Source organism: Gopherus evgoodei, chromosome 4, assembly GCF_007399415.2.
Source record: "Gopherus evgoodei ecotype Sinaloan lineage chromosome 4, rGopEvg1_v1.p, whole genome shotgun sequence".
Taxonomy (NCBI): domain Eukaryota; kingdom Metazoa; phylum Chordata; order Testudines; family Testudinidae; genus Gopherus; species Gopherus evgoodei.
In genome coordinates, this window is record NC_044325.1 from 43322035 (window position 1) to 43340892 (window position 18858).

An 18858-nucleotide genomic window follows, 5' to 3' on the forward strand; every position below is an offset into this window, starting at 1 on the left:
AGAACTCCTCCCTTTAGAGAACAAGGATGGGTTCATGGATAGTTTCCTAAGGACATACAAGCACTGAATTTCTAAGAGTTCTAGCCTATGCACTGGCCCTCTGCAGTCAGGAGAGATTTTCCCCTACCCTGCCTGGCTGGGCTAGCTACCCCCCAAACATGTCTCCTGTCTGACCTGCAACACCCCCTGCTAGTCTAGCCCTGGCCTACTCACACACACCTCTGCCAATGTACCTCAATCCTTTCTTGCAGCAATCCCTGCTGTACCAGGCCTGAGTCCCTCCTCCCAGTTGTGCCAGGTTGAGTTTTATACTGTGGAGGAAGGTCTGCTTGCAACTAGGCTGAAATCCACCAAACTCACTGTTCTAGTGATTCAAGACAGAAGATAATCTTGGCCTCTCTAGGAGTGTGGCTGGAGTTTCAGCCCACCTGATCACCTCAATGCTGGTCCTGCTGCTTTCCATTCCCAGAGCAGGGGCCCAGCTAACCCCCAGAGACATCTTACTTTGTAGCACCCATCCCGTTACTAAACTGCCTCCTCTCTAGGTGTGTGGGGGCTGTTTCTATTCCTGGAGGATATGTTGCTTGACTGACTTCCTGCCTGCCTTGGGCACCTCAGCGTGCTTCACAGACTGTTTACCAAACCTGAATCTACCCTGGTCTCCTGGGTTGTTGCTGTTTTATGCAACTGCCTCCTGCTGCCTCCAGACTCTGTGATGTCAGGTTTTTTCAATGACACATTAAAGCAGGGGTCTCAAACAGGTGGCCCGTGGGCTGCATGCAGCCCCAGAGTTATTTGCTGCAGCCCGCCAAGCTCCCCGCCCCCCCGGAGTTATTTCCTGCAGCCGCCTCAAGCTCCCCTCACCCGCTGCCCCCCCCAGCATACCACGTCCCCACTCCTCTGCCTACCTCCAGGTGCTTCCCACCACCAAACAGTTGTTTGGTGGCATGTTGTGCTTTCCAGGAGGGAGGAGCAGGAAGCTGTACACTCAGGGGAGGAGGCAGAGAAGAGGCGGGGCCAGGGCAGTGATTTGGGGAAGGGGTTGGAATAGGGGAAGGGACGGGGAGGAGTTGGGGCAGGCACTTTGGATAGGGGATTGGAATGGGGGTGGGGAAGGGGTGGGAAGGGCCAGGGGCGGGGCCTCATGGAAAGGGTGGAGTGGGGGCAGGGCCAGGAGCAGAGTGGGGGCCTTTTGCATCTTTATTGAAAAGATGTCAGTGATGTGGCCCTCGGGCCAAAGTACTAGTCCTCATTGGCCCTCATGGTGATTTGAGTTTGAGATCCCTGCATTAAAGTCTGGACAAAGTGACTGGAGTCATCAGCCGTGGGAGGATTCTAGCAGGGCCTGGCACTGTGTCCTGCACATAGCACAACCCGGCCAAAGGGGGAAACTAGCTGGAATGTCTATATCCTGAGTAGGGAGCTATTGGACCAACAGGAAAGTCCTTTGTTGCCCTTTAAGAGGGTCCCCGGGAGCTGAGTCAGCCAGGAGCCCTGGCTTAAGTGCTGGCACCTCCCTTATTGCCCTGCCTTGTGTCTGGCTTCCCAGGTAACCATTGAGGTGGTGGATGATCCCCAGGCTGAGATAGAGATGGATTTGCTGAAGGAGACCAGCAATGACTGGTCCCTGACCTCTTCCGAGTGGTTGTCACACAAGGACCTTTTCTGGCCCCTCTTCTGGGAGTACATGGATCCCACTGAGGAAGAGGAGGATGACGAGGATGACAGCCTGGACAGAGGGGAGGAGGAGGAAGATTATACAACAGAGTATGAGGAAGAGGAGGAGACAGTGCTGAGCGGAGTGGGAGGCAACTGGGACCAGAGGTGGCCGAGTCAGAAGAATTGGATCTTCAAGGAAAAATATAATTATGGTGAGTTATCCCCTGCCCCTCAGCAGATGCCCCCCCAAATTCTGCAGTGGCCATCTCCCTGCCCACTAGGGGCTGGATTGCTGTTAAAGGCACTGGGGGCATCCACAGGACAGCCTGTTCTAGTGCAGGGATGTCAGACAGATGGCAGCTTGATGGATTTGCATAAATCTCAGCTTTTGTGTGTAAAAAAAAAAAAAGGGGGGGGGGAAGTTTCTAGCCCCTATGGTTATGAAGGAAACTTTCCAAATGGAACCAAAACAGTGAAATCTGCCTGAGTCTGCAGACAGACTAGATAAATAACTCAGAGGTGTGAACTGAATTCCCAGCTGATTGGATTGCTAATGCTAAAGCGTAATGAGTACATACATTCAGATTAGAAAAAAGATACAGATTTTTAACCGTGCAGGTCATTAGTCATTGGAACAATTTACCTAGGGATGTGACAGGTTCTCCGCATTTGAAGGCTTTAAATGAAGACTGGCTGCCTTTCCAGAAGATATGCTATAGATCAAACAGCAGTTATGGGCTCCATGCAGAAATGAGGGGGTGAGGTTCTCTGGCCTGTGTTATGCAAGTCAGACTAGATGATGATGGCCCCTTCTGGACTTAACAGCTGTGATTCTTATGATCTTTCAATCTCAGCATTAACTATCTTATGGCTGTTGGCTCCAGCAGATAGAATGGGGCAGAGGGGGAGAGTGAAGTGAGAAAGACTGAATGTGGCATTAAGGTACTGAACAAATAATAAATGACCTAAAGGTTGAGTTACTACAGCAAGGCTGTATTCTAACCTTGATTCTGGGCAAACCTCCACTGCTATCAGTGGGAGGTGGTTGTGGATAGGGGACTGTGCAGTCCTAAATGTATATCCAGCCCCTGGACCATCAATAAGCATGGAATTCATCCCTCCTCACTGAATGGATTTGAGCCCTGGTGTAGTGGTTAGCGCAAGGAGACTGGGTGCCAAGACTCCAAGGTTCTGCTCTCAGCTCTGAGAGAGAGTGTGCCAAGGTAGGAATTAGGGCTCTGGTTCTGTTCCTGGCTCTGGGAAGGAGAATGGTCTAGTGCAGGGGTTCTCAAACTGGGGGTCAGGGCCTCTGAGGAGGTCGCAAGGCTATTACATGGGGGATCGTGAGCTGTCAGCCTCCACCCCAAACCCCGCTTTGCATCCATCATTTAAAATGGTGTTAAATATAAGGAGGGGTCGCATTCAGGCTTGCTAAGGGAAAGGAGTCACCAGTACAAAAGTCTGAGAACCACTGGTCTAGTGGCTAAGACTGGGAGTCGGGACGCCTGCACTCTGTTCCCAGGAAGCACATCCTGAAAAGGGTGCCAGCGAAGGCAGGTGCGGCCATCTGCTGCTGCCCTGACCTGGAAGAGTGCCTGCACTTCCGGGTTGTCAGGAGGGGCATCCATGAACAACTCTGAGCAATTAGAAAAGGGGCAGAAGGAGGCACTTCAGGGACAGTTCAGGTCCCCTGATGTTTCCACTTCTCCCCCACTCCCCATGTCACAGTGGTGGGGACTGGATGCAGCTCCCTCCAGAACTAGCCAATGTGGTTCCCAGAGCTGGCCAGAATGGGGGACTGAGAGGAATCAGATGTGCCCACCTCTAGCCTCTCTAGGGCTTGTGGCTGTGCTGTCAGCAGTTCCTTAAGGTACTTACCGTATGCATGTGCTCTTGCCATCTCACATTGGGCCAATGGGACATCATCACTGAATGGAAGTGTTTCCAGTTCTGCAGGGATCGCTTCTACGCACTATTCAACATTTTCATCAATGGTCTGGAAGCAAATATAAAATCACTGCTGATGTACTTTGCAGGTGACACAAAGATTGGCAGAGGGTAAATAATGATGAGGACTTGACAGTCACACAGAGCGATCTGGATCACCTGGTAGGCTGGGCCCATTCAAACAAAATGCCTTTTAATACAGCCAAGTGCAAAGTCATACATCTAGGATCAAGGAATGCAGGGCGTACCTACAGAATGAGGGACTGTATCCTGGAAAGAATTGACTCTGAAGTGGATATATGGGTCGTAGTGGGCAGGCAACTTCATGTGAGCTCCCAGTGTCATGCTGTGGTGAAAAGGACTTATGAGACCCTGGACTGAGAGACTAAACAGAGCAGTAGTGTGTAGGAGTAGGGAGGTGATTTTACTTCTGTGTACAACATTGGTGAGACCAATACTGGAATACTGCATCCCATTCTGGTGTCCAGATTTTTTAAAAGGATATTGATAAATTGGAGAAGGTGCAGAAAAGTGTCACAGAAGTGATTTGAGGACTGCAGAAAAAGCCTTATAGTGAGTGATTAAAGAGCTTGATCAGGTTAGCTCATCAAAAAGAATATTGAAGTGACTTGATTACAGGGCAGAAGTCTCTTCACAAAGAGGAAATGCCAAGTCCTTAAGAGCTCTTCAGTCTAGCAGAGAAAGACATCACATGAGCTGATGACTGGAAATTGAAACTAAATAAATTCCATGTAGAAACAAGGCATACATTTTTAACGGTGAGGCTGATTACCTATGGAACAAACTACCCAGGGAATTGATGGATTCTCCATTTCTTGGTATCTTCGGATCAAGACTGGATGCCTCTTTGAAAGATATGCTTTGGCTAAGCGCAAACTATCGTGCTTGGCCAAAGCCAAGATAATACCAGAGTTCAAAAAAGCACTGGATAAATTCATGGAGGATAGACTCATCAGTGGCTATTAGCCAGGATGCGCAGGGATGGTGTCCCTAACCTCTGTTTGCCAGAACCTGGGAATGGGCAATGGGGATGGATCACTTGATGATTACCTGTTCTATTCATTCCCTCTGGGGCACTGGCATTCGCCACAGTCGGAAGACCGGATACTAGGGTAAATGGACCTTTGGTCTGACCCAGTATGTTTCTTATTGAGCTCAATGCAGGGATAACTGGGTGAAGTTCTATGGCTGCTAATATACAGGAGATCAAACTAGATAACTTCAAAAATCTATAGATCTGTTCAAGTGTTCTCCTGAGCTCTAGCCAGCTCCCCTTTGGAGACAGCTCAGGAGGGCAGGACAGGGGGAGGTAGGAGCAGGGTGATGTGGGCAGAGGGAAGCCAGCAGGGAAGTCCAGAGCAGCTCCAGGCTTCATTCCCATCTGGGCTTTGCACAAGCACTTTCATGCTTTATCCTTCTCTTGCCATCCCCAGACTATGAAGATGAAGAGGAGTGGAGCTCTTGGTCCCCCTGCAGTGTGACCTGTGGTAGCGGGAACCAGAAGAGAACTCGGTCCTGTGGCTATGCCTGCACAGCCACCGAGTCGAGAACCTGCGACCTGCATCGCTGCCCTGGTGAGCCTATTGTACTCCTCATGCTCTAGACAGAGCCACTTCTCTGCCTCCCCTGACACCTTGGGGGGCCCTTTCTCAAACTCATCCACCCAATGGGCCCTGCCCACAGCAAGATCCTGTTTCTGCTAGTGGGGGAGGGATGGATTCCCAGCTAGGGGCAGGAGGGTCACTGGAGGAATTTTCCATCTCCACAGGGCAGGAAGAACTTTATCCCTTTCTAACATGATGAAGGGATCTAGGTGGGACTCACTCCAGAAAATAAACCCATAGGCCAAGTCCCTCTGTGATCCTTGGCCTGCCTCCTAAACCCTTAAAACACTCAGCTTTCTTTTCCTCTGTTTGGATACTGGCTAGTGCTTGAAAGGTTAATAGTTTTCAATTTTTTGATCTGGGCCAGTAAAAATGGCTGGTTCTTTCCATCATGAAGAGAGGGTGTGGCTTGTCATTCCATAATCAGTCGTAAGTAGCCCATGGATCATAGATCTGCTGCCTAACATCAAAACTCTGTTACATATGAAGCCTGAAATCCTCACTGGAAATTTATTGAGAGCTGGCTCCAACCATCAAGATCCATCACAACAAGCGATATGACACTCCCTTAGTGTTATCTTCCTTGCAGTACCATCCCATTGATCTTCTGTGCATAGGGGTAGGCCTCCGTGAAGGTGGGGAGGGGGCAGGAGGAAATACAAGGGTCTGGTGCCCAACCCCCCCCAGGACCTCTGGCCCATCCCTGGAATGGGATTTATTACTTCTGTTTGTATGTTTTGTCTCCAAAGGAGCCGATGGGGAGATGGTCTTCACCACTGACGAGATGCCATTTGAGGGTGAGAACACCACGGAGATGTTCAACTCAGGTTAGCACGTTTCTCTTCTGTACAATAGTGCCCTGGGAGCTCCTAAGGGATTTCGTGGTGCAGCACCCCAAGGAGGAGATGCTGCTACCTGGATGAGAGTGTTCTGCCAAGGAGCCAAGGTTCTGGGGGACTTCAGTGAAATATCCGCACAGGCGTGAAGTGTCAGTTAACCCTTGCCATGTAGGGACCTAGGCATTAGCTTGTGCCAGGCACTGTGTTCTGACAGAGGGTGCTGACATGGGCTCGGCATTCCACTCAAGGGTGGCTTCATAACTGGAAGTGTAGAAATGCCCCAGTGGAAGTCCCACCCTGAAGCAAGAGAGAGATTTGGTGCTCCACACACCTAGGTGTTTTCACAGTCACATGAGTCTATGGCCCTTGTCCATGCTACAGCTGCACTCATGTTGGGAAGCCCAGTAACGGCACAGTGGTCTCACAGCCTGGTTACAGTCTGGTTCCATTATGCAGGGTAGGCAGTAACTAACCCAGGTCCCTAAGCCATGTTGAACTTTGAGGCAGTGTGAAGCCTTAGCACCGATCTTAGGCATGGGTAAGATCTCATCTGCACTAGCTGTAGTGGTATGGACACGACCCAGGACTGCAGCATGTTCCTGTTGATGATTTCACACTGCCATGTGCCCTCCTGAAACAGACCGACGGTGCAGCTGCTCTGGTAGCCTCTCTCCAACAGTGGCTGGTGCTGGATGCTTAGAGATTGTGCAGAGCCCACATTAAGCATCTTGCTGTGCAACACTATCCCATGGAGACATTCTATTCTGACCCCCATCTCTCCATCAGCTGTTGCCCTCAAGCCGCAAGGTTTGTTGTCTCTGGCAATCTCCTCCCCTGGTACCAGCTCCTCCATGGAGGCTATTGTGATTGTTAGCCCAGCTGTTGTGGTATAACTCCATTCCCAGGGCTGTGGCTGGACCTCAGAGAGGTGCCCACTGGCAGGGTCGGCTTTACGCCGATTCCCCTGATTCCCCGGAATTGGGCTCCCCACTGAAGAGGGCCCCGCACCTAAGGGAATCCCTCTCCGGGGGTCTTCGGCAGCATTTTGGCAGTGGAGGGTCCGCTCCAAGGGTCTTCGGCGGCATTTCAGCGGTAGGGGATCCTTCAGTGCTGCGGAAGCCCTGGAGCAGACCCCCTGCCGCCGAAGTGCTGCCAAAACCCCGGACCGCTGTCGAGTGTTCCAAGCAGGCCCCGCGGGTCATAAAGCCGGCCCTGCCCACTGAGTGGGGAGGTTGCTCATGCTCTCCCCCCACTTGTTTCTCTCTTCCAGATGTGGACAGCTGTGAGAAGTGGCTGAACTGCAAGAGTGACTTCCTCACCAAGTATCTGAGCAAGGTGCTGACGGATTTGCCCAGCTGCCCCTGCTCCTACCCATTAGAGGCTGTTTACAGTGCTGTGAATCTGCAGGACGAGCGCCAGGGCAAGAACTTCCGCTGGCGGGATGCCAGCGGGCCCAAGGAGCGGCTGGACATCTACAAGCCTACGGCCCGCTTCTGCCTGCGATCCATGCTCTCCTTGGACAGCACCACACTGGCCGCCCAGCACTGCTGCTACGACGAGCACACAAAGCTTATCACCCGGGGTAAGGGGGCCGGAGCCCCCAACCTCATCAGCACGGAGTTCTCCCCGGAGCTGCACTACAAGGTGGACATGCTGCCTTGGATTCTGTGCAAGGGGGACTGGAGCCGGTACCATGCTGTTCGGCCCCCCAACAATGGGCAGCAGTGTGCTGATAACCCCACTGAGGAGGAGTACCTCTCCCAGCTGCAGGAGGCCAAGGAGTACTAGCAGAGCTCGGCTGAGTGATGGGAGAGCAGGATGTGGCAGGTCTACCATGTAACACCCCAGAAGCAACAGGGGGCCTGTCTCTCTCTCCACCTCAGTGAGGGCCTGCAGGCCACAGAGGCTCTGGAGTCATCCCCTGCTTGTCACTCCCTTGGAAACAAAGCAGTCCGGGGGAGAGGCGGAGCCCTTGGCCCTACACGCAAGTTCCCTGTCGGTGCCAACCACAGGGATTGGTTTTTAATCTGTCTTTTCATGGAGGCATCCCAGTTCCTTTCCAGCTTCCAAGGGGCCCAGGTGATCCTTGCTGCATGATTGGCCCCAGGGTGCTCTTCTCACCCCAGCTACTTCTCTATGGATAGCACAGGATCCATGCGAGTGACAGCTAGAGGCAATGGAAGGCAGCGGCCTCTGAGGGTGGGGGTGTATAAAGGGAAACGATGCTGCTCCTGTTACTTTTCTATGAAGTGTTAATTGCAATCTCATAAGGAGCTCAGGGGCTTATGGTGAAACATTCTTGGCTTCTATTTGCTTCATGTTGCAGCTATGATGGCGGAGTTTAATACACCAGCCAAGACTTGCTGTTAAGGCAAAGAGTTAGCAGCTTTGTCAGAGACATCCAACCAGGCAACTGTATAAAAGCCTGCCTCGTCGGGTACTGGGTCTCCTCTAAAACCTGGGGATAGATCCTCCCAGGAGAGTCTCCTAGTGATGAGTATGGGGTGGGATCTCCCCTGGATCTTACTTTCAGACTTGGAAAGAAAGAGACTGGGAAAGACCCACGTGGTGTTCCCTGGGCTCTTGTGGCTGGGGGATGGGCTAGTGGTGTGAAAACATGCCCTCTTCACAGAGTTATTGAAAATAATAAGGCACACCTGCTGCCAGGGCCAGGGGCAAATAGGGACAAACAAGATCTGATCTCCACCCAGAGGGGAAGGAAAAGGAAATGATCCAATGTCTGTGTTTAACACCTTGTCCTCACTTCAAAGGGAATGTGCTGGGGGGATTGGTAGAAGTCACATTAGCAGCCCATATGTACACCTGGCTCTCTCTGGCAGGCCAGTGTTGCAGTGTTGAGGAGTGTCCTTCCATAAGATAGATCAGCAGTTCCCACCCACTCTCTTCCCACAGCCTTTCCCTGGCTCTGCAGAGTGCGAGAGGCAGCCCTGCTGTTTGTGTCCTCACAAAGACGTTCAGAAAGCACCCAAGTCAGAGGAATCTCTCTGCAAGCCCAGACTCTGCCAGGGTGACCAGCTGTGACCAGGGCTTTTCCCCCTGGGACTGGCCAGTGGTTTTGACACTGTAAGACCACGTGGGGACGGGAGCTAGACTCCCACATGTGGATGCTTGCACCGTTGCTGGGTTTCGCTCTTTGAGAGGCTGCGGCCATAGCCAGTGCATCTGCATTGTGCGCCCCCCACCCCACACACACCCTACGGGAGAGCGAGTGTGATGGATTAGGCCACTCCCTGCAGCTTGGCATCCGGTATAACAGATTGGCATCTGCTCTATTTCTCTCCGGGCACCTTCAAAACCAGGTCCTCTCTTCCTCTCTCTCTGCTGTCCCCAGTATTCTGCTAGTCCAGTCCCCTGCATTCCTGCCTGCCCAGCCATCTCCCCAGCTTTATCCCTCTCGTCTAGCAGCAATAGGGAGTGGAGAGTGTCTGGAAGAGCAGCAACTGCTGAGTGGGAGGCGCTGGTGTCCTGAATAGTCACTCCCCGGCCTTGCCCTCAGCATGTCTTCATTTCCAGGCTCTTGGGATATGGTCATTAACTCCAGTCCAAGGCTCCCATCCTACTGGGGTGAGAAGCAACACAGGACCCAGCCAAAGGTGCATGCTTCACCCTCCTGTCACCTCGATTAAAAACTCCCCAACCAGGGCCCACAAGTCTTTCATGGACCTGTCTGCTGCTGGGGATGCTCTCTTGTGGCTGAAGCCCGTCCTGTGGCCAGTTCCTGTGGATTATTTGAGGGAGCTGAGGTCTGACCCATCCCCTTAAGGGTGCTTTGCCCACTGCTGACTGACAAGTGCATGGTGTGCTGGATCACAGTGTGGCAAAAGCGACATCTAATGGCCACCTAGAGAAATGGCAAATGTCACCTTACTACAGGTGTGGGGTCCAAATAGATGATGGAAATAAACCACTCACCACTGTGGGGCAGAAATGTCACTTCCTTCCCAAATGGTATCTTCTGCCCAACCCCCTGAAATGAGGCAGCCCAGCCCCACCTCATCAGGGAACCAGCAGGAACCCTCTGCTTCAGGCACACTGCTCTGCCTAGGCACCCTCTGTCCATGAGCCCTGCGGCTCGTGAGTCCTGTTTCAATCCATTCCTGCCCAGGATCTACTGTAGGAGTGAGTATAGTTGGGTGAACCACACACCAGTAGGTCCCAAGAACTGTGCCACTCACCTCCTTAAAACTATATAAAAAATACACTGACACAAATTGTACAAGGTAACATTAGGGACAAAAAGAACAAGGAGTACTCATGTATTTGAGCATAAGCTTTTGTGAGCTAAAACCCACTTCATTGGATGCATGCAGTGGAAAATACAGTAGGAATATATATGTTTATATATATATATATATACACAGAGAACATGAAAAAATGGATGTTGCCATACTAACTATAACGAGAGTAATCAAGATGAGCTATTATCAGCAGAAGAAAAAAAAACTTCTGTAGTGATAATCAGGATGATCTTGCAATAATCAGGATGGAAATGGGCCATCCTGATTATCACTACAAAAGTTTTTTTTCCTCCTGCTTTATTGATTACTCTCATTACAATTGGATGGCAACACCCATTTTTTCATGTTTTCTGTGTATATATATCCTCCTACTATATTTTCCACTGCACACATCCGATGAAGTGGATTTTAGTCCACGAAAGTTTATTTTCAAATGAATTTGTTAGTCTCCAAGGTGCCACAAGTATTCCTTGTTCTTTTTGCTGATACAGACTAACATGGCTACCACTCTGAAACCTATCAGGGACAAAGTGAGAAGTTCATCTCCTATGACAAAGGAACAGTGTCAAGTGATTTAATCCCCAAATCTGACACAAGTAGCTGGGGAGGAAAGACCTCCAAATGCTCAGTGCCTTGTTTTCTCCATCCATCATACCCCTCACTCCCAAGAATTGAAGCAACTCTGTTTTCCTGACCCTAAAGCTGTCACAGAGAGTCTACCCAGTTGGAGTGCAGGGTAATTACTTGCCCTACATCCAGAGCTGTGTCATGTCCACTGGTGGCAATCAGACAGTAAGATGGAAGTGCAAGGAGGCAGAGCTGGCTTGTCCAAATTCAGCTGGCTGCAGGTCAGGGAGAACTGGGATTTGACTAATGCAAAATGGATACGAAGTAGGAGGAAACGCACAGAATAATAACTGTTTCTTTAGCTCATAGAGTCTGCTGATACTCATTGACCCCCATTGCATGGGTGCCATACTAATGCTTATCTTAGGTGTCTCCACAATGCCTACTCACATGACTCGGTGCTTTGCCCTGGTTTTCCAGCTCTCCCCAGGTCCATGTTGGCTTATGGTAGCTTCCAGCACCTTTTGGGGTTGACCCCAACATTCCCATGGTTTTGACCAAGAGCCTAGACTCAAATATCTTTTCTGCAGCCTCCGTCAGGGTCTTTATTTCTGGGCACCCATCAGCTTAACCTAACAGGCAGCAGTTCAGACCCTCCTGAATAAAGCAACATTTTTCTGGCAGAGGAAATAAAGAGAAAATCAAGGGAATATGACAAAGAATAGGATCATGGCTATACTAAGATTCCAACAAGCACAGCCAGTTAATCAGACTTTGCTGCAGAATATCGATCAGACAGGATAAAACCCGTCCTTGGCAGAAGGTCTGTATAACTGATCACTGTGCATTGTTTCTGTCAGTGTCCCAGTATCATTCTCCAGGGTCAAGGAGCACCCAGTCTGTCTTTTTCTGACCCTTCTTGTTATTGTTGAGCCTTTCACTTCTGGACCATTGTGTTCAGGTCATCAGTCACCATCTGGGACGCTGTCACTAGTGAAACACAAATGAGTGGATTTGCCAAGCTGCCACATATTGGATTATTATTGTTTAATAATTATAGTTCCTTGATACCCACAGACCCCAATTAGCATGGGAGCCCCATTGTGATGAGCACACTGTAGACGTATATCCAGACCTGCCCCAGAGAACGTACAGTCTACGCTGACAAGTGACATATAAAAGGTGGGACGAGAGCTAGAGACAAAAAGACATTAATGGTAGATAAATTAAGGGCCAGCTATATTCCCCCTGTCCTTTAAACCATCGCTTTTTGGCTGGTCTCTTATTGACTTTGTGACAGAAGTGGGTCGTAAGGAGGTGAGGGCAATGGTCGATGGATCAGTTCTGGGAGAGCATTATGTGTGTAAGGGGCAGCATGGAAGAAGACATTTGTATGTGAAGCATATGAATGGGCAGGTGAGGTTATCAATCACTGGTGGAAGGAGAAGTGCGTGATCCCTTGTCATTCACCAGTCTCTCTTATTGCCTCTTGCACATCAAATGCCATTGGGCCACTTCAGAGGACTCTTGATCTAATGCAATTGGAGGAATCTTTTTAGCATCAGTACACAGTCTATATGCTTCTTTAAAAAATGTCCTTTTAAACCTTGCTACCTGTCAAAAAGGTACACACCCTCCTACTCAGGGTCTTCGCATACATCCCTTCTGAGATGAGGACTTCAAGATGTTATCCAGCTTCTTCCCTAGGCTAAGATGCCACTGAGTAAGTGACCTCCTTATAGTAAGGTCTGTTGCGTGTTAATAACATCCTTACTCATGGTTAGTCTGAATTTATCAACCTGCATAACGCCAGAAATGATGCTATAATTCCTGTAACACATTCAGTTCCTATCAGGGGCTAGTGGGAACTTTCACAGAAAGGGATTGCTGTTGAAATCTCCTGGGATGCTGAGTGGCTATTCTGCCTCCCTGGTTGGGGAATTCAGGAAACAGAGACATGAATGCAAATATGAGGGGCAAGAAGCAGTGCTGCTCCTCACACAAGCACCTTACCCACCCAGGAAGCTTTATTGAGCTGTGCTAGGAAGAGCAGACGTTTGGGCAAAGGTTTATTTTTATATCCCAGTAAACAGATTCTGTCAAGCCGCAATTATTAGAGTTCTTTGTCTCCACCTCCCCTAATTATATTTTTTATATATATAATATATATATATTTCTTTTATGCCTACCAAATTGCATAAAGGGGGATTCTCCTGCATTCTGACTTGCAATAAAGCACTTTATTTAAAATGTATGAGTCGATACCGATATTGTTAAGTTGTGTTAAGTTGTATATTGCTGGGTGGTTTAGTTACATTTTAAACAGAAATGGTGTTGAATGCTGCGTAGTTTGGGTCCCTGTTCATAGCTCGATTGTAAGGAGCCAGACAAATTTGCTGACTTTCTTCTCTCTATTGTTTGTGTTTGATAGGGATGGGCGAACCTCAAATAGCTCAGAGCCAAGATACAACTACATGGTTCAGATGCTGCTGTGAACCTTGCAGGCTGCAAATTCCAGGTGCTCACTCTCTCCTGGAGGAAGCCCACAGCAGCCTTTCCTGTGGCATTTTGGCACTCCTGTGCCCAGCAGAAACGGGAGAGAAGAGGGTATAGAAACCAGGATGCCTTTAGTTGCTTTCCAAATATGATTGGAATTTTCAAAACTCAAAGGCTTGTGTTGGGAGGGGCAGGGGAGAAAGTGTCAAGGCAGGTTTTCCCTTTGAGCCGGTTCGTCCATCTCTAGCATAGTAATGTTTGGTCTCTCCCTTGTACAGTATTTATTGTTTGTGTTGATCGCAGTCGCTTAAGAAATGGGAAAGTATTGCTGGTGAATGGGGCTGAGCTGTGTTGTGTATCTGAACTGAGCGCAGAGGCTTTATCGAAAGAGAAGAGAGAGTGCAGACGTCTCTTACCAATAAAATTTATTGTTATTACACGGCAAGCTTGTTAGCTTGGTCTTTGATGGTGGAGAGCCCAGGAGTGCAAAGGGATTTGATTTCTTTGGGCTCCTGATTATGGGACTGCAGCCTCATTTGTGCTGAGCTGGATCCTGACTTAATTGGGAATACCCACTCTAGTTTTAAAACTGGATTTTGGAACTGGTTTTTGGAGGATGTCCCTCAGAAATCTCCCATTTCCCCTTCTTATCCCTCCCAGGGCCCTAGGAGAGCAGGATAGAGAACATGGACTGAGCAGAGTCAATGTGGCCCAGTAGATAGGGCACCAGACTGGTTAAGACTGTGGGGGTAAGATGACCTAGATTCTGTTCCTGGCGCTGCTGTAATACAACTAACAACAAGAATGACATGAGCTGCTGCCATCCCACGAGGCTGAATGTGCTGGGAGGTGGGTGACGTGACTGTTGTGTGCCATTTGGAAGGTGCTGTGGATGAAAGATGCTCTCCCAGTTTCTTTACCATTAACAAAGTGGTACACGAGATCTCAGAAGCCACAGCCTGCTGTCAGAAAGAGAGGCCATCCAGGTCCCCCACTGTGGAGGAACTAGCCCCCCTAAGAGGGGACCATCAGGGTCAGTTTGTAAGAAGGCTTGGAAATGATGTAGCAGTGAGATCTCTGAACTTCACCTGGCTGTGGACCCTTCTTTACCACACCTAGCCTAGTGGTGTCTGAGAGCATTACTGGGGGTTGCTTGGAGCAGGTGTTGAACATGGAGAGCTCCACCCCGAACTGGGAGACTACCTTTGAAAAGAGTTTTCTGGATGCAGCCTCCACAACCGAAACCCAGCAAAGCCAGAGGCTTTGCCAAGCCTTCTAGCAGTCGCAATGCTTTTTATTGTTAATAAGCATCCGTTCTGACTTTCCAAGGCCTAGCTATTTCCAGCTGTTTTCTCTCTCCTTCCCCCCCCCTTTTTCTTTTTGCTGGCTGCACATCTGTCAAGGTTTATCTGGTTTTCCAACACGTGGCTCCACTCCACATCTGCTTGGCGCCACAGCTGACCCCAGACTGAGGAGGAGCAGGCGGCCTCTGTCAATACATGATGCTGTGTAGTTCTGAGCGCCCGCTGTTTTCCTGCAACATGAAGTACATAGGTCCCAGAGCAGGGGGCTGGATCCCAGCTGTGCAGAAAAAGAGCCTTGGAGAGAAATTACTCTCACCGCAGTGTGGAAGCCAGAAGTTATCACTGTTTATGATTTATGGTCATGTCTGGTGGCCCCAACCAAGTTCAGGGCCTCCTTGTGCTAGGTGCAGTAGGAGAGCCGCTGCCCCAGGAAGTGTACAGTTTAAATAGACAAAGAGTGGGAGGCAGGGAGTACTCTTATCTCCATTTTATGGCTGGAGAATGGAGGCACAGAAAGACTAAATAAATGATTTACCTACAGTCACATAGCAAGGCTGTGGCAGAGCAGGAAACTGATCCAAATCTGAGTTCCAGTCCATTGCCTTAACCACAAGGCCATTCTCCCTCAAGGTGTAAGGCCTGGTTGATTTGTCCCATCCTGATTTACCCTACTTTCTAGGGGTTCATGGATCTCTGCTTTACCATTTAACCCTGGGCTCCTCATTGCTGATGCCTGGTGCTGGATTTGCTCATTAATTCACATGTGTAAGGACCTTGACTTGCACATGCTGCTGTGCCCAGAATTTGATGGGCACAATGATCTCAGCAGGTGCTTGCGTGTGTGACTTTCCTTCACCCTTCAAAATGGGTGGGGAGTGGTCAGGGGACAATGCTATAGGGCTGGGTCTACTAGTGAAGTTTTCAGAGGAAAACCTTGTGTGGGCATCTGCCGTGGGGCAAAGAGGGCCAGTGCAACAAAGAGGCCAGTGAAGGAATGTGTGTTTTCATATGAGTGTATTTACAGCAGCAGGACCCTGCTAATTATTCCCCCAGGTCCCACCCCAAGGACAAGAAAACACAAGAAATAAAACCTATCGGGGCCCAATGTCCCAGACGCTCTGTCAACAGAAGGGAAAGGACAATAGGAAAGAAAAGTGTGGCTGAAGTGCACAAAGTTGAGTGAACCAGAAGGCCTGGCCCCCGAGCCTGGAAGGGACAAAGGGTGAGATGCTCAGCAGATTCCTTGGGCCTAGTGTTGCACCTAGGGCGGGTTAAAGATTAGGCTGAAATGTGCTAGTTCCAGGCCAAATTCAGGGGCAATTCCTTCTTGGCCATCAGAGACCTCGTGTTTTCACTTGGCAGGTCACGGTAGCTCCCCCGGAGATGGCAGTGGTGGGATTCTCATCCAGCAGTCGATCTTTACATGTAAAGGTTACATCATCATTGACCTTCTAGCAGCAGGCTTGTTGGGCACAGTGTTGCTGATGCTGGAGTATGGGAAGCCCAATGACTTGGTTTGACTGCCTAGTGATAGCCCCACCCTGTCCATAGCAACATGCAGCTCCTCACTACCCTACTTGGCTCACACTCTCTCCTTTCTGACCAGCCCTACTTTCCATCTGGCTGCCGTCCATCTGGCCCCCTTTCAGCAAGCTCTCACTTCCCCATGGCCATCAGCTCCTCGGGGTGCTGAGCTGCAGCTGTGGGGGAGTGACATCAGAGGTCACGCTGTGTAACCCTACCCAACAGGCCTGCAGGCCATGCTGTGGGCCCAGTGCCTAGAGGGAAACGTGCACCATCGGCCTGCCAGCTCCACGGGTGCAGCGGGAAGTGGAATCTCTCTCCCCCTCCTGCCCCCACAGAGCAGCAGACAGCTGCCCCTTCGAACTGTGTGCAGACAGCCCAGCTGGTTGGGCCCCATGCCCTGCTCTGTTCCAGGCCCCTGAAAGCATCTCAGCTATTCTTTTCTCTCCGTGCTGTAACACAGCAGCGGGAATCCCGGCCTCGCAACGGCCCCCGCACAGCTCAGTGGCAAAGCCAGGACAGCCGTGAGCTGGAGGCACGTCCAAAGCAAATCTGTCAGCAAGAGGCACTCAGCCACGCGGTTCCCCTTCAGGTAAAAATGCGCAGCCCTCGACAGTGGGAGCAGCCCAGGGACGCCAGCCAGGGGCCGGGAACCAGCATCGGATTTCAAGGCTCTGAGTGAAGCTACAAAGCAAGATACAGCTGCTGTGAATGTTTTTTTTTAAGTAATAGGCTGCTGGTGAAGCGGCTGATGACAGGCTGAGCAGCCCAAAACCCCTCCCCAGAGCAGGTACAGCTCTGGCAGCTGCCCCTCTCCTACCGCAGGGCCTCACCTCAGGCTTGCGGGGCCAGAAACAATAATCCATGTTTGTTTTAAATTAGCCAGTGGCTACAGGAACAGGTACAGTGAGGGCCACACTCCCAGCCCTGTCAGTGTGGCCCAGTTTTGCCCTGAAGGGACCCACCCATGATCTAGGGTGCATACAGCCCCTGGCCTTGCTGCAGGGAGTAGCAGTTTTGATGGGAGTGGGATTGTGCGAGAACCCTCCCAACTTGTTTTCTATAGGAGCCAGCAGGCATGGGCCACCGGGCTGGGTTCAAACCAGTGACCTTGAGCGGAGACACTCCATTTCCCCTCACATAAATGTGTTTGCAGGATCTCATGGCAGCTACCTATAGCCTCATAGACTTTGTCAGAAGAGACCAACATGATAATCTATTCTGACCTCCTGCACATTGCAGGTCACAGAACCTTACCCTCCCACTCCTGTAAATAGACCCCTAACCTCTGGCTGAGCTACTGAAGTCCTCAAATCATGGTTTAAAGACTTCAAGTTACAGAGAATCCACCATTTACATTAGTTTAAACCTGCAAATGACATGTCCCATGCTGCCGAGGAAGGTGAAACCCCTCCAGGGTCTCTGCTAATCTGACCCAGAGAAAAATTCCTTCCTGACCCCAAATACGGCGATCAGTTAGACCCTGAGCACGTGGGCAAGAACAGCCAGGCAGATACCTGGGAAAGAATTCTCTGTAATAACACAGCCTCCTCTCCATCTAGTGTCCCGTCTCCAGCCACTGGGGGTTTTTGCTACTGGCAGTTGCCTATGGGCCACATGCCATCATAGGCAGCCCTGTCATACCATCACCTCCATAAACTTATCAAGCTCAGTCTTGGAGCCAGTTAAGTTTTTTGCCCCCAGTGCGCCCCTTGAAAGACTGTTCCAGAACTTCACTCTGATGCTTAGAAACCTTCTCCTGATTTTGAGCCTAAACTTGTTGATGGCCAGTTTATATCCATTTGTTCTTGGGTCTACACTGGTACTGAGCTTAAATAATTCCTCTTCCTCCCTGGTATTTTTCCCTCTGATATATTTATAGAGAGCAATCACACCTCCCCTCGCTGTTCTTTAGGTTAGGCTAAACAAGCCGAGCTCTTTGAGTCTCCTTTCATAAGGTAGGTTTTCCATTCCTTGGATCAGTTAGTAGCCCTTCTCTGAATCTGAATTAATCTTACTTAAACATGGGAGCCCAGCACTGCACACAGCATTACAGATGAGGTCTCACCAGTGCCTATAGACTGGTACTAACACCTCTCTGTCCCTACTGGAAATACCTCGCCTGATGCATCCTAGGCTCGCATTAGCCTTTTTCAGAGCCACATCACATTGCTGGCTCATAAGAACAGTCCTGCTGGGTGAGACCAATGGTCTCCCTAGCCCAGTGTCCTGTCATTGACAGTGGCCAATGCCAGGTGCTTCTTCAGATCTTCAGCCGTCTCCAAGCTCTGCGGTAAATGCAGGTGCAGCTCGTCTGTATTAACAGCTGTGTGAACTGAGCCTCAGGGATAAAGGGCTTTCTGGGCCTGTCATAAACAGATAACTAAGGGTTAATGTCTCTTTCACCTGAATCACCTGACCAGAGGACCAATCAGGAAACAGGATTTTTTCAACTCTGGGTGGAGGGAGGTTTGTGTCTGTGTTCTTTGTCTTCGGCCTGTATGCTCTCTCTCAGCTATGAGGGGATTTCTATTTCCTGCTCTCTAATCTTCTATTTCCAAGTTGTGAGTACAGAAATCATGTATTTACATGTCTATAGTTGCTGGAGTGCTTTGAATTGTATTCTTTTTGAATAAGG

General features: G+C 50.0%; 1 protein-coding gene across 1 annotated transcript in view; it reads left to right on the forward strand.

The window, feature by feature from the left end:
* ISM2 (isthmin 2) overlaps positions 1–10389 on the forward strand; it is a 50385-nt gene extending 39996 nt beyond the window's left edge. Inside the window, exons 3-6 of the mRNA XM_030559027.1 lie at positions 1550–1871; positions 5061–5201; positions 5981–6058; positions 7341–10389. Of these exons, the coding sequence (XP_030414887.1) occupies positions 1550–1871; positions 5061–5201; positions 5981–6058; positions 7341–7858 (1059 nt within the window). The 3' untranslated portion in view covers positions 7859–10389. The remainder of the gene's footprint in view (positions 1–1549; positions 1872–5060; positions 5202–5980; positions 6059–7340) is intronic.
* Positions 10390–18858: the final 8469 nt, after the last annotated feature.